The sequence below is a fragment of the Nematolebias whitei genome, chromosome 4 (assembly GCF_014905685.2).
Source record: "Nematolebias whitei isolate Nwh7 chromosome 4, NemWhi1, whole genome shotgun sequence".
In the NCBI taxonomy this organism is placed as follows: Eukaryota; Metazoa; Chordata; class Actinopteri; order Cyprinodontiformes; family Rivulidae; genus Nematolebias; species Nematolebias whitei.
Window position 1 is genome coordinate 29707019 of NC_056501.1, and position 15821 is coordinate 29722839.

The 15821-nt window shown below is 40.1% G+C and overlaps 1 protein-coding gene across 1 annotated transcript; it reads right to left on the bottom strand.

Annotated features, from left to right (window-relative positions):
- Window positions 1-140: 140 nt before the first annotated feature.
- On the bottom strand, window positions 141-13798 carry clint1a (clathrin interactor 1a). The gene is made up of 12 exons (XM_037675384.1): window positions 13629-13798; window positions 9884-9988; window positions 8548-8644; window positions 8270-8378; window positions 7781-7945; window positions 7449-7632; window positions 6144-6360; window positions 5965-6055; window positions 5426-5491; window positions 4688-4989; window positions 2116-2299; window positions 141-2007 (listed from the first exon to the last, which is right to left on the bottom strand). The coding sequence occupies exons 1-12, from the start codon at window positions 13667-13669 to the stop codon at window positions 1718-1720; spliced, it is 1851 nt and encodes a 616-aa protein (XP_037531312.1). The 5' UTR covers window positions 13670-13798; the 3' UTR covers window positions 141-1717.
- Between the last annotated feature and the right edge of the window lie 2023 nt (window positions 13799-15821).

Here is a 15821-nt window from a genome sequence, read left to right on the forward strand (position 1 = left end):
CATTTTGTATTTTCGTACAATTGCATATCCTAGTGTTTCAGTAACTCGGTTTTAAAAAGGAGCAGATTGATTTAAAGTAGAAAACAAACAAAAGCATTTTCTACTGATATACAATAGAAAAAAATAGATTTTGGTCATTTGAATGCTTGAGACATCAGTGCAAGGCTACTGTGTTACTGTGCTCAGCCTCTCGAGCCCTTGGGAGAGAAGGAAAGTACAAGCTCAGTCCTCGTCCTCCTGAGGCCGCTGAGTCCACCGTCCTCTTGTCAGTAAATTATTTATCTCAGACGTACAAAAAAAAAAAAAAAAAAAGTCAGGCCACACAATTCAGTTTTGATCATCAATGAGGGTCAGGAGCACCCATCAGGAGGCACTTGCAGCAGAGGTGAGGCATTGTAGTGTACAGCAGAATGGGGCAGATTATTATGGGCCAACCCTCCAGATCTTTTTATTTAGATCACCACATTCTGGGTGTGCACAGTCTGCACCCCGCAGCTCATAAAAGTGCTTTCCCTCAAATCATTTTCTAACTTTATGCTGTAAAACACAAGAAGGTGATTGTTACGATAAATCGACACCGCTGTCGTGTTGATATGCAACGTTCGTGAAACGAAGCTGCTGTTTTACCAAGAAGCACAGAGTAACATGAAACTGATGCTTTTTACAGTCCGAGATCAAACCTGAGGTCCTCTGTGTGTGTGTGCAAGCACGTGAATAGATCGGAAACATTTTCTTTTTAAAACAAAAGGTGCTTGGGATGAAGGAACATTGTAAAACGATTTAGTTTACATGAATATCTGCAGACAGCATACCTGGCTACACAGGACAAACTTCATTGTGACAGTTTTCTCCACGGTCTCCGTCAGGTTAGAGGAGAAAAGGCAGATTTTTCAGGAACTGTGTGCTGGAATGAAGACCCTCAAGCACCGCAAGAAACTGTTCTCTTTGATTATCTTGGACACAAACCGACCTGTATGCTTCATAAGTATAAAATATAGATATATTCTAATAAGAAAGGCCATTGTTTTCATTTTACTGAAGAAACAAACAAAACATTCCTTACAGCTTTCTCTGCAAACATTTTAGGAAAAACCTCCAAGTGTACCACTTGTGTAATAACATGCTTCGTTTAGATCTTCATTCACACGGGTCTGGTCTGTATGATACAACTTGACACACTGTTTCTGTCTCTCGTAACTTCATAACTTACTGGAGGGGCTCAAAATTTCTATTTACATATAGGAAGACAGAAAAACAAGGAGGTAACTTGACATTCTTCGATATACGTTAGAAAGTTAAAATGGCCGATGGTGTAACCCAAATGTACGATTAAGATATTGAGAAGGTGTTCTCAACAACAACAGCAACAAAAAAGTCCTGCAGCTAATGTTTTTCACTAATCTGATTTCACTTGATTTGAGGTTATAAAGCAAATCCCTACTTTCTCAGGCACTTTTCTCATCGACTCGTGAATCAAACGACACACCAGTGAGTCTGTCTAACCACCATCCTAGACCGCACAGATCATTGGTTCAATCAACACATTCATTTAGATCCACATCACTACATAACTTTAAAAAAAACAGATTGCAGGGTGTTGGTAAGAAGATAGCTGACGATATTTCAAGTACTCTTTGTTTGGAGCTCATGATGATCCTTCACCAATGGACGGCAAGAAACTGCCACCACTTCTGATAATCTTTGCTTGCCGCTTCCATTACTTTCCAAAGTTGCCAAAGTCAGCAAAGGCATCGTGTTTGGGCTGTTGGATCATTTGAGGGTTCATCCCCATTCCCATCCCCATGGCACCAGGCATCCCCATGGTCATACCTGCCTGTGGCATCCCCATGTTCATGCCCATCCCCATCATGCCTTGGTTAGGAGCCATGCCCATCCCCATGCTAGCACCAGGGTGCATCATGGTATTAACAGGTGGCCTGACTGTCGTTGCTCCAATACTCATATTTGAAAATCCCTGGGAGAGCATGTTGGCAGGTGCTGGATGGCCTGGAAATAACACGAGGAAACAAACAAAAGGGTTAAATTCCAAAATCCTCTACTGACGAGATGTTTCAGAGGGAAAAACTGACGGTGTGCGTCGCTGCCTACGCTCACCTTGCTGGAGGGTGTTGAGACTAGGCTGGCTTGGCTTAGGAGGAGTCATGCCTGGGCCCAGAAAGTCCAGGCTGATGTTAACAGAGTGATCCGACCAGGTGGACGGGAGAGACGCTTTGGCTCCTGCGCTTTGAGAGGCCCCTCCATGCTGCACCAGCTGTGGTTGTAGAGGACCCCCCATGTTCTGGATGGTAAAGACACAAACATGTAAGCACTGATACAACATTGCAGAAAGAGCGTTCACACCAGACATCCCACAGATGAACACGGTTCAAGATTAAACACTGTGCTTTTGCCTTTTCTTGATTTAAAAGCCTCAAACCTTAACTGTGTTAACCCTCCGAGTCTGAAAGAGGAATCTGCTAAAGCAACTGGATCAACCAGGGGTGGGGTCATCAAAACAAAAAGTTTTTAAGTAGGTCAAGAACCTTTTTACATAAAAATCCAGTCCACATATAAAAGCCTTTGTTGTGTTCTTGAAAGTCACATCTCATTCTTTTCATTCTGTGTCAGTAACGGGGGGAGCGGGGGGTCTCTGGGGGAGGTCTGCATCTGTTGAAGCTGAACGTTAATGTTCCACAATCATTTTGGCCCTCTGTCTTCCACTCACACAACAAGCCTCTGCAGCACAGGCTTTCTGGCTAAGAAATGTAGTGGACTGTAGAGTCGGGGCTTATTGTTCGAGTTCACATTTGACACGATCAAACAGGAAGTTCACCTCTGTGTTCATATTTCAAGTGCTAAAATGATTTAAACTTGAGACATAGTACTGGTCAGTAATAGAATGTAACTGGAAACATGAGCGAAAAATTAAAGCAAAAGGAATAATCTTAGTATAATCATTGTTCTTACCCCACACAGACAAACGGGTATTTTTTCTTACCGTTGCCAGATTGCATTGATGATCTGTTCCTGACTGGTTTGTGTTGGGGGTTTGGACTAAAGCCATTATGAATGACAAGTCATTCTAAAACTAAGTTGGTACATTAATGGGCACTTTTCTCCATTAAACAAGCTGACAAACTATACTGAAGGTGGAGTAAGTGTCACCATGGCAACAAGCTACGGTCAAACTGGAAACATTGCCGTTTCCCTGATGCTTTTAGTGCTCTTCTGGATCGTGATCATTAATAACCAACATCCATCCATTAGCTTTTACCCGCTTCTTCCATTTTGGGTCACGGGGGTCGCCGGTGCCCATGTCCAGCAATCACTGTGTGAGGGGCGGGGTACACCCTGGACATGTCTCCAGTCCATCACAGGGACACAGAGACAAATGAGACAAACAAACATTCACTCTCACTCACACCTAGGGACAATTTAGAGTTACCAATCAGCCTAACATGCATGTTTTTGGTCTGTGTGAGGAAACTGGAGTACCCGGAGAAAACCCACGCATGCACGGAGAGAACATGCAAACTCCACCCAGGAAGGCCCCCGAACCGGGATTTGAACCAGCAACCTTCTCGCTGAGAGGCAGCAGTTCTATCAGTTGTGCCACCGTGCTGCCTTAATAACCAACATTAAATACCTTATTTATTTATTAACTTTGCTTATCTGTGATCTTATGACCAGCATTTTTTTTCTGTTTTTTTTTTCCCTATCCACTGGCATATCAGACTGTTTTTTATTTTATTTTTTTACTTTCTAATGAACATTTCAAGTTCTTACGTCTGCATTTAAGAATGCATAAATAACTCAGCCGTTCCACTGCAACAAACAATTTAAAAACCTTCAACAAACAGTGAAATGGTTCTACACTTCATGTTAAGACTGGTGTTAGAAAACGTGTCAACTTTAAAGCTCAGCTGGCTGGAGCGTGACCACCACTCGTATTTAAACAGGAGCTTTACAGTATTTACAATGACAATATTTACGATAATAATATTTTTACAATAATAATAATATACCTTTTTTAAAAGTATTTGGGCAGCTGTGGTTTAAGAGAAACAGCAGTTGGTAGTTCAATGCCAGCTCATACACAGATCAAAGTGCCTGGGCAAAAATTCTTCTTCTTTCGGCTGCTCCCTTCTTCAGGGGCCACCACAGAGAACTAAGTCGCATGAAGACTTGGCAATTGTTTTTACGACGCATGTCCTTCCTGACACAACCACAGACCACTGTGTGGAGCAGAGAGCTGCCATGTAGGGCACCCGGGGGAGCAGATGATGGGGCTTAAGGGCCTTGCTCAGGGGCCCAGAGTGGAGCAAATGAAGGTGGAGGCAGGTGTGGGTGTTTCATCAATCCCACCCACATTTTGATGTTGTCGGTACCAGGAGCTGAACCAGTAATCTTCCAATCGCAGGCCCACCTTCTCTAACCTCTGCACCACCACTCCCAGGCTGTTTGCCATTTAGTTATAATTTGTATAAACTATCTATTTTAAGAAAAAGTATAACCCAGAAACAAAAACGGTCTCTAAAGGGACACGAGAGCATGGCAGTTTGATCTGTGGATGTTTTACTTCAAACTGTATTCTGTTTATGCCAAACCCACGAGTTTGACATTGATATCATGTAAATTAATTATTAATAAAGATCGCTCATGTGTTTTTGAGTGCAGCCGAGCGTACCTGTGACATGGACTGTGGAAAGACTGTGGTGCTCATGCTCTGTGTGCTGTTCATGCTGAAGTTGAGGCTCTGGGAGGAGGTGATGGATTGAGTTGGTGCCATCAAGTCAAACAGGTCTGCTGAAGCGAGACCAGAGGCTGGAGCGAGAACCGTGGCAGGCGCAGGGGCAGTGGGAGAAACTGCTGTCATGGCTCCAAAAAAGTCATTTCCACTTATGTCAGCACGCTGAGCAGATGCTGGCATCTGACCTCCAGGAAAGGCATTCCACTCACCAAACTCTCCATTGGTGCTAGAGGTCGTAGCTGGAGCCACATGGTAGGAAAAAAACAAACAGAAATTATTGTCCATCCTTGCCATCCATGTCTTAATTTTTATTGTAGGAACTCAGAGCAGAGAATCTATACAAGAAAATGTGAGCATGTAAAAAAACATTTTGTGAGCCTCGTTAAAGTTTTTCCAGGAAATTTTCAGCGACCACTAGCGCCACGTTTGAATTTTTCATTGAACTGGCCCGGTCCTGTTGCCTCCTTCCACCCCCACGACCAACTCCTTCTGTCCCTGTCTCCTTGTCATCCATAACAGGAGTTGATGTGTGTCTGTTCTTATTATGCAGAGCAGGTAGCAGGCTCCATATGGCCGGGCACCCGCCGCCCCAACATTCCTCTGAATATTCTAGCAGTACAACTGCAACAGGACAGCATACCCAGACACACACCAACAAAAAAACCTGAAACATACCAGATCCTGAGGACGGTCCAGCTGAGGCAGAAGACGAGGCGAACTCAGCAAATCCACCAACAAAGTCTGCATGGAGAAACAAACAAAATCAAGTCAGTTTTAAACGGGCACGCGCCAGGTGTGGTTCTTGAATAGTTAGCATTCCTGGAGCGTTTTAGGGGAGAGAGGAGAGGTGGTGGCAGTGGCAAGGTGGAAGAAGCCAAACATCTGTTCAGTGTGCTCTCCATTCACAAGGGACTCCTCCAAAAAACATCTGGTGGAGTTAGTTTCTATACATCGACTCCCTCCCCCTGCCGTCTCCAAAATCTGAGGCTGGTATCAGCAACTGAGCAGCATCACCTCCAACAGAGTCAGAGTTTTCCCCTTTCAGATTGTTTCTGGATGACACGATTCATGTAAAAATTGCAACTAAAGTGATTCCAGTCTTTAACCTATTTTTGTCTACTGAAACCACAGAAACACAGCTGGTAATATAAATACTTCCTGGTAGGATGGTTGATGAGTTGCCACAGTCATATTACATATTAGTTACATTTTACCTGTGGCAGCAGGCTGACTAGGTGTGGTGTCCACCATTAATAGGTCAGCTATGCTGCTGCTGGAAGGCTGGGGAGCAGCTGCTGGCTGGGTCTGAATTTAAGACAATTAATCACAAATAAGTGCAAACAGAACTATAACAATAAATCATGTTTTTTTTTATCAAATGTACATTTGCTACCTGTTTGGCAGTGGTTTCTGGGCTCTTGTCTCCTGTGTAGTTAGCTGCAGCTCCCAGGTCCACCTTTTTAGACGGTACCCCTTTCTTTCGTGTTGCTGTTGTTTCTGTTGCCTGGACGATCTGTACGCTCTTGGTTGTAACAGTCTCCTCTTCATCCTTGAACTCTTTCTTCGACCGACCGTTGTAAGACGAACGATCGCGGTCCTCTTCGTGGTCACTGTGGAGGAAAAAACGTGTTGAGGAAAAATAAAGCAGGGATGTTTTCTGTTCGTGGACTTCTGGTTTTAAGGATAATAAATAGTTGAGACTTGAATTATTACACACCTAAGCAATACCTTAAGGAATTTAAAAGCCTGGTTGGATGCAAAAGTCAAGTTTGTTGTAAAAATGTGAGACCACAAGAACTCGAGTGACTGTTTAATGAACCTGACAAATAGTTCAAGTTTTTGTCCTCAAGACATTTGATACACAGATACAATAATAATTACTGGGCAACTCATGGTTTACTATGGAGCTTAGTTGTTTAATAAAAATATTTTGAAGTCACACTCGAGGCTTTGTTTAACTCATTTATATATTAAGATAATTCCATTTTTTGTTTCTTCTGAATTTGTTCATACAGTCAATTACAAAACTATTTCTCCCATATTAGTTCAGTTTTCTGCATTTTCAAGCTGCTCAAACTGTCCACAAACTCTTTTACCACTCAGTCGACGAGACCTCAGAGTGGGACGTCTGTGATGACAACATCCTCTAAAATCTGATTGAGATTGTCCTCATTAAAAGACAATTCTTTAATTTATTTTCTTAAAATTGTAACCACTTTAGAATAGGTTTATTGAGCATGGACTTTGACACTTTAGGTTTCTTTTTATTACATTAACTACAAAAAGCCACACTGATTTTAGGAGCATGTTTAATTTGTGGGTCACTGTATGCCATCTGTTATGCTGTTTTTAGGACAATGAAACAAATCATCTTCAACAGAAGCGTTCCTCTGGGTCACAGAAGAACATTTTCACATTTTTTCCTCAACAGATTTTCAGTCTCTGAACTGCTGGTTCAGATTTTCAGGACTGATTTACACGCTGGTCAAATATCTTTTGTAATCACCTTCAATTATTGGATCCAAATATAATGATCATACTTTGAAGTAGGTTTGAAGATAAGAAATCAGGTAAGTGTAAACACATTCCTCTTTTGTGTACTATGATTAATAGCAGTAATTCTGCAGGAACCTCTAACAAAGTTAAAACTCGCTTTTTAAACGTGTCTACAGGTATTCCTGCACCAAACTTCTCCTACCTGAATCGTTCTGGTGAGTCATCTCTGTCCTTCTTCCTGAACCTGTTTATGGTATCATCAATAGTGCTACCAATTGTGTCCTTGAGCTCCCCAAACTTTTCACTGAAGGGAAAAGGTCCTTTACTTTTGTCCCAGTCATCGTCCCACTTTCCTCGGTTCTCACTGGAGTCGTATCTGTCGCCAGCTAACAAGAAGGAATTAAAACAACAAAAAAAGAAGAGTCAACAGTGAATTATTTTTATACTAATTTATTAAAAATACAATCACAAATATCTAATATTGTGCAGGATGGTAAATGCATTTAGAAAATTGAGTGTTTAGGCTTTACTTACAATAACCTTTATACCCCATAGCGTTGGAGGATACCCCAACGTATTTGTCTTTGTTCTTTTTTGCCTTTTTTCGTTCTTCCCTAAGTCGGTCGTCATCCTGAACAAACTCCACAATTTCCTTCACCTTCTGACGCACATTTACTCCCTGATCCTTCCCATTCTCATCTAGAGATAGATCGAAGGCAAAAGAAACGTACTGTGATGACATCACACTCTGCAATGTTAAATACATGTTAAACATGTTGCTGCACCCGAGTGTCCCTACTAGAATCCTAAACACATTTACAAGTTTAGAAAAATGTGACAAAAGCCTCAGGGCAGAGCATGAAATAGGTCTAATCTCCATTTATTTATTACAGCTCACACTAAAACCATTGTTCAAAAACACTCAATATTGTAGACTCAATGTGCAGAATAACATCAGTAAACAGGTTAGACTCAAAAACAAAACAAAAAAAAATCAAGATTAATACCAAAGGTATACCTTACCTACAAAATGGTAACTTTCTAACGATCTCAGGTCATACAGGTGTTCTCTGGTGCTGGTTACAACCCTCTCTGATCCATTTCTGATTAGATGGGCCAACAATAATAGGGACTGTAAAAACAAACAACAGAAGCAAAAGGTCACTGAACTGATTCTTCCAACAAGACTGAAATGTAACATTTTATATCCGTAATCAAAATGGCACCATGCATTTAGGGTTAGCAGTGTCACTATTAAGTAAATTGATTGTGTTGGGTAATGCAGCGGTCCTGTAACAGACCTTGTAGACTCTCCTCCAGTTCTTCTTGTTGTCCCTCAGCATGCGAGCCCACAGCATGTTCATCACCTCTGGGAATTGCTCGTACATGAAGGTGGCTCTGTTTACACAAACATTCACCAAAGAAAAGGAGACAGGAAGTCATTGTCTTTTGCTTGAGAAAAGGTTTCACTTGCAATGAATGTCAACTGATAACGGGGCAGGATCGCTTTGTAAACTCTGGTGCACAGATTTCTTTAATAATAAGAAATTTAATTTGAACGATTCAGGTATTAAAAGTTGCTTCAGACCATTTGCAAAGACTAAATCTGGCACAGTAAAGACATTATGTCTACAAACGCATAGATTTGAATAGTTCAATCGAACAACACTAAATTCAAGGGTTTCATTTGATTTTCTTGACATTTTTCTCTTTTGACTGCATATCTAAACTGATAACAACAAAAACATTAACAAAAATGCAATGTTTAATTAACGTTTGGTTCGGGCACTCGTTTCTGTTGACAGGGCGGGGCGCCCTGCTTGTATAATGGTAGGAAAACACTGGGAATTCAAAAAGGTTGTGCCTCGACCTTCTTAACACTATTACCCAATATCTGACAGTTCACCTATGTGCTCTTTGATATCGTAAACTAATACAGAACTTATGGATTTATGTAATGAAGTTGCTTTTCAAGGCACCCAGTTTATTGAAATGTACCTGTCAAAGGGTTAAAAGAAACCTAGCAGCAAATAATGCTAACTCTAAAAATGTCAGCCGTTATAATTTACTTAACAGTCTTAAAGAAAATTTAAAACTGATCAAGGATATTCTTGTAAGTCATGGTAATACCAATCTTTTAAATACAGCTAGTTTCTTTTCAATCACTGAACTCAGGTATAAAACAAAAAACTATAAAATTATTTTATGCATAGTAAAAAAAAATGATAGTGAAATATTTTCATTTCATTCATAAAACATGTTCACAGTCTCCTAAAATATCAGTGACAAGTTTCCTATCTTCCTAATAAGGCCAAACTAATTTTACAAACTGTGCTTAGAGCATTTTCAATGACTGAGTCATTCATGTTTTAGAAATCACAAGGCTTCATTCAGTACAGTAAAAAACTGTTTAACAGATTCTAGCTGGAAATAGTAGAGCATTCTGGAAATATATCATTTCCCACATTAAGTACGGATAAAATTAAAAGATGGTCAAAATTAAATTTTTTTAGATATACAAAAAAAAAAGGAAACAAGAAATGGAGATTGTAACTGGATTAGTAGATTTATACGACTGTGGTTTGTGGTTATTTACAAATCCATTGAGGATTTTCAGCAGGATATAATTCTGCTTACCTTGAAATTTCAGTCATTAGCTGTCCTGATGGTCCCCAAGGGTCATCATTGGTGGCTTCTCTGACTTTAGACTCCACCTCCGAGTAGTTCATCACTACGTTGGTGCTATAGATTAAAAAACAATGCTGCTAAAATTAAGCATTCTACCTGGTGATGGGTTCAGAGTGTGGTGATGGACTGAAACCAGTAACAGATAATGATGAATGAAAGGTCTCTTTGTACCAGCCACACCCAAGTCAATTAGTGAGCTACAACTACAATAGAAAGTGCTTTCCATAAACAGAGAAATAAACAAGCAAATGCAAATCTGGACACCACATAAATACATTACTAAAACTGAAATGGTAATGAGTAAAACAAGTTTGTGCCGACGGTGAAAGTTTTTCCTGTTCACACTGAACATAGAAGAAAATGAAACTCAGTAAAAAAAAAAAAAAAAATAGAAAATGTTCTTCAAAACAGACTATATGATACAAAGAATTATGGTAAAAAATAAAGATAAAGAAAATTAAATAAAGAAAAAATACGCTATCATGTAATATTTGTTCAGACAATCTTGTGAAGAATATTTGAACTGTAATGATAACAAAACAAAACAGAAGAAAAAAATCAGACGCTGTGCATCAAATATTGATTTAGCTTGTACAGAATAGTGAAAAATAAATTCTGAGGAAAATGCTGCGGGGTGGGGTGGGGGGGTACATTGCATTAATGTCCATTTTTTTTGTGTTACTTGGCAAAAACCCTTTTGTACCATATAGCTTCTAAATCACAATTAAAGTCTTCCTGATTGTAAAAAGAGATGGAGTCATGGCATTACCTGACGTGAATTCAGCAGTAACTGGGTAAACTGGTTTTAAGACAGACTGCCAATTCCCCCCGGTGACACAATTGCTGTTACTTTTCAACATCACAAAGGAGGCATAGCCACTCTGTTCAGTGTGTGTAACTCATACACGAGCCACAACTTTTGAACTAAAGTAGTTTCTTACACAACTGGAGGAGTTTACCCTGAACCCAGACAGAGAACAGATTAATCAAGCTCTGTCACAACTTTACTCAGGGCGAGGCGAACAAAGAACTGAATGTAGAAGCATTTTAACATTAGCACAAATTTGTTTTGAATAAGCTTTTAATGGTTCTGGTAATACACTGCTTTATTATTTATCACTCCAACAGGTAACTCTTCTATAGGATCTATGTAAGATTGTTAAAAATAAAATGTATTCAAAATTATAACTAGGCTTTTCACAACCAGCCTCATAGGAGGAGTACTGCTTACAGGAACTGCTGAAAGGTCCAAGACAGCCATAAAACTTTAACCTAAAACTGGTGGTAATATTCTTCAGGCAACATCTGGTTCAGTCTTAGGCAAGACTTGAAAAAGAAGCAATTTTGTTTTACTTCAGTTTCTTTTAGACAAAAATAATAAACAAAATAATAAAGAAGCTTGAATCCTTTTAATTTTGAGTCTGCCTATTTTAAGTAACATGTTATAAAACTCAAGGTGCAAAAATAAAGAACGGCTCTCGAGCGTCTGACAGAAAACCACCGGAGGACATGATGCAGATATGTAATGTTTTATCTCTTTAAAGAGATGGCTGCTTTTCCAGCTATCGGTGAGATCAAGCAGAAGTTGTGATGCTCCCACAGGCCACAATGACACATTATCACACACATTTTTGCTGCTATAATGCTGTGTCAAAACATTTCCCAATGCTGCTCATAAACTGTAACAAATTTTATCTTTAATATTAGTGCTTTTTAAATCTTATTTTTAACTGAATGTGTTAAGAAACATCTTCTATCTTCTAATCCCTGACATCAAACAAAAAGAAACAAGAGAAAATCAAAGAAAAGCAAATGCTTTAAACCAACAAATATATTTTTTTAATGGTCACTTTTTGGGGAGAAGAGTTTTTTTCAAATGACTAACACTACGAGTGGACTCACTAACATTTTGTTATCTGGGTTGACAAAATCAGCCACTAAACCTTTAAAGCAAAGCAAAGTTGTGCAATGCCCTACAGCACAGCACGCTCTTGTTCTGTCAGCAGCTGGAGGTAAATTTCAGTCCAAAACAGAATAAAGTATTACTCAGTCTCAGAGTTGGCTGGCAGAAAAGTTCAGGTACTAAATTACTACCCACTGGATTGTCTCTGTAACACCTTCATGAAAAGATGCAAAGACTCATCAGAGTAGCAAAAACACAAAAGATTGAGTTCTTCTGGCTTTCTAAAAGTCGTTCAAAGTGTTGTTTTTCTAAAACTTCGGCTGCTTTCACACTCATTTTCTGTCCAGTACTTGTATCTAACCATGGCTATGTACAATGAGACTGACTTGTATAAATAAGAGTTGAATGAATGGCAGCATTTTGTGCAGTGCACACTCACTGAAAAACGGTGTCGGGACTAAAAAACAACCTCTCTACAGCAGGTGAACAGTATCGGAGTCATATCAATAATAAAATAAACAGAAACAAATCTAGCACAACCCTGACACAAGACCAGAGAAAAATGGTTTTCCCTCAGCTGATCATCTCCTGTGTGTCACTGTTTCAGCCAGTAGCTCCTTGGAAGTTAACTTGTTGATGGTATCGTTAGTATTTTTATTAAAGACAAAAAAATAAAGAAAATGGGGAAAATTGTGTTATTATGACAGGGTTGCAAGTAAATACATGACTAAAGATTAAGTCCATAATGAGTTGTCTGTTGTGTGTTGAAACTACACAAGTTTCCCCACATGTATTTAGGAGCCTGTTTTGCCTGAAGACGCAGGTCCATCTTAGGTGGACAATAAACTACAAGAAAGTATGGCTTCTTTGAAGCAAATATAAAAAAATTAGGGACAATTTAACATTTTGCAGTGTTGTATACAGTATACTGAAATCTGAATATGAAGTGGCCATATAAGCAGCAAAACACACCATAAGATTGACCCCATATGTTTTGTCTGTACAGCACTTTGGTTGGCCTTATCGCTGTTTTAAGTGCTTTATAAAGAAAGCGGTATGGTATATTAATAATTGCTTTGCCATGGCATGACTACTGTAAATCAAAATACAGTGGCAGATTTACTACGTGAGGGGCTGCTTATCACGTTGAGCAGTAACTAGGGAAATTAGAGTGTTTATACTTTATGTTTATTCAATTTAAAAAAAAGTTTCATAACTCAGCAACTTGGCTGCAGCCATGTGTAATAGTAATACCTGACAACCAGTACAAATACTAGCGTAACTAACCTACAAGTGCCACCGCAACAAGTTCTTAATTCACCCCATTTAGTGTTTTAAACATGTTTTCAGACAGCTGAAGCCAAAAATTGACCAGACGGGACACAGTGTGACTTCTAAACATTAACCGATTATTCAACCAAGGAGCTGTCAAACTAGCTTAGCTGGCTAGCCTGGAAACTACATAATTAGCATATCAGCTAGGCGAGTTAGCTTGAACCGTCGGGGGGAAAAAGCACAGGAACAGTACGTTCAGTCATATCACAGCTCCAAACGACATGGCAGGCAAACATGGGAGGGAAAAATGGGAGAAAAATAAACAAAAGTGCCAAATTATACACGATACTCTTACTGAGACAAACGGCATTTGTAAAAGTTAGCTATCTCGCTATTAGCAATCAAGCTAGCTAACTTGTTGGAGTGACGTCAAAGTTTTGGGTACGTGTCTCTTTCAAACAGGTACACTAAGCAAAAATTATGCAAATATTTAAAGTACAGTCGGGGGATACTTACGCTTTGTCAACCAACTCCCGAACTTTCCACATGTTCAGCATCTTGTGAAAAGGGGCTTTCTGCCTCGGCAAAACCCTTTTGCTCCAAACGAACACCGAAACGAAACCTTGAACTCTGAAAAGTAAACTATTCCTCACCTCCCTTTCAAGACAGGCGGCGCAAACGCACCACTAGGCAGACAGGAAAGGTTACTGAGAAAAATACCCTTCTAACGTCATCAAGGCGGCGAAAAGCACTCTGGGAGCCGTAGTTTTTTTTGTTTGTTTTTTATCGCGTTGAAAACAAGCACATCCGTTCAACACGTCCAACTGCTTAAACTTACAATTGAACGAACATGTGATTAAACAAAAAAACTTATTAATTATATTATATTGTATTATAATATTATATTACAAAATTATATTATAATACATTACATTATATTATATTTTTATCAGCTTTTTCCTCTTCAGGTTGCCACAGCGAGTTATCCTTCTCCATCTCACTTTGTCCTTTGCATCCTCTGTCCTCACTTCAGCTACCTCCATATTCTCTCTATTCATATACTGTATCTCCTCTTTCTTTTTCTTATATTCTCCTTGTATGCTCTTTGTGGACTTCACGTCTGCCTTCAACACCATGATCCCCAAACACTTCTGGACAAACTACTCACACTAGGACTAAGCCCCTCCATTTGCAACTGGATACTGAACTTCTTAACAAACAGACCACAGTCTGTGAGGATCCACAACTTCTCTTCCTCCACCATAAGCCTGAACACTGGCTCTCCTCGGGGATGTGTCAGAGACCCTCTCCTGTTCACTCTGCTCACGTATGATTGTGCAGCTACCCATCCAGGCTGTCATATTGTAAAGTTTGCAGATGATACAGCGGTGGTGGGATGCATCACAAACAATGATGAGTCCAGCTACAGGCGGGAGGTGGAACACCTGGAGAGCTGGTGCAAAGAGAATAACCTTCACATCAATGTGAAGAAGACAAAGGAGATGGTCGTGGACTTCAGAAGGAACAAACACACCTACACCCCCTGAACATAAGAGGATCTGCAGTGGAAGTGGTCTCCAGCTACAAGTACTTGGGTGTACACATGAACGACAACCTCAGCTGGAGCAACAACACCACCAGCCTGATCAAGAAAGCTCATCAGAGACTCTACTTCCTCAGGCAGCTGAGACGAGCTGGCCTGTGAAGCTCAGTCCTCACCTCCTTCTACAGGTGTGCAGTGGAGAGCATCCTGTGCTCCAGCATCAACATGTGGCATGGAGGCTGCACAGCTGCAGAAAGAAAAGCTTTGCAGAGAGTAGTGAAGGCTGCACAGAAGACTGTTGGAGTCAGCCTCCCCACCATCACAGACATCTGCACCTCCAGATGCAGGAAGAGGGCCACCTGCATCATGAAGGACCCCACTCACCCAGCACACACACTTTTTGCCCCATTCCCCTCAGGAAGGAGGTTAAGGGGCATTAAGTGCAGAACCACTAGACTGAAGAACAGCTTCTACCCTGAGGCTGTTAGACTCATGAATCTCTAACCAGAATAATCACTGTGAAAAACCACATCATGTTGCTGCTGATCTGTTTCATGTTGCTGCTGATCTGTTTCATGTTGCTGTATTCATTCGTGCTCATCTGCTCACATGGGGTGTGAATGACAAATAAAGAACCTTGAATCCTTGAATCATTGTCCTTTTCCTGGCAGCTGCATCTCAGAGTCAGAGTTAGAGAGATTTATTTGTCATTCTCATCTCGTGATACATGTGGTGGAACGAGATTTTGTACACAGGGTCCCAGTTACATCCAATAATAAAATGCAAAAGAAAAACAGTAATAAGATCTAAGTTATGAACTAAGACAAACATCAACTAAATATACACTAAGCACTGATATCATAAAACATTACGTTGAACAGCAGCACGAACATGAGTCTGTGTGAGCAGATGAGCACGAATGAACACAGCCACATGAAACAGATCAGCAGCAACATGATGTGATTTTTCACAGTGATTATCCTGGTTAGAGATTCATGGGTCTAACAGCCTCAAAAGCTGTGCCATCCTTCTACCAATATACCCTTTGACCCTCTTCTGGCATATCCAAGACTCCAAACCATCTCAATCTGGCCTCTTTAACTTTATTTCACACTACTCAACATCTTCATTTCTGCCACTTCCAGTTCTTTCTCCTGTCTTTTTGT

Coding starts and splice junctions, on each gene's coding strand:
- clint1a (XM_037675384.1), bottom strand. CDS start 13,669: ATGCTGAACATGTGGAAAGTTCGGGAGTTGGTTGACAAAGC. Junction 7,946..8,269: donor AGAAAGTTACCATTTTGTAG/GTAAGGTATACC, acceptor ATCTATCTCTAG/ATGAGAATGGGAAGGATCAG. Junction 2,008..2,115: donor TCTCAACACCCTCCAGCAAG/GTGAGCGTAGGC, acceptor TGTTATTTCCAG/GCCATCCAGCACCTGCCAAC.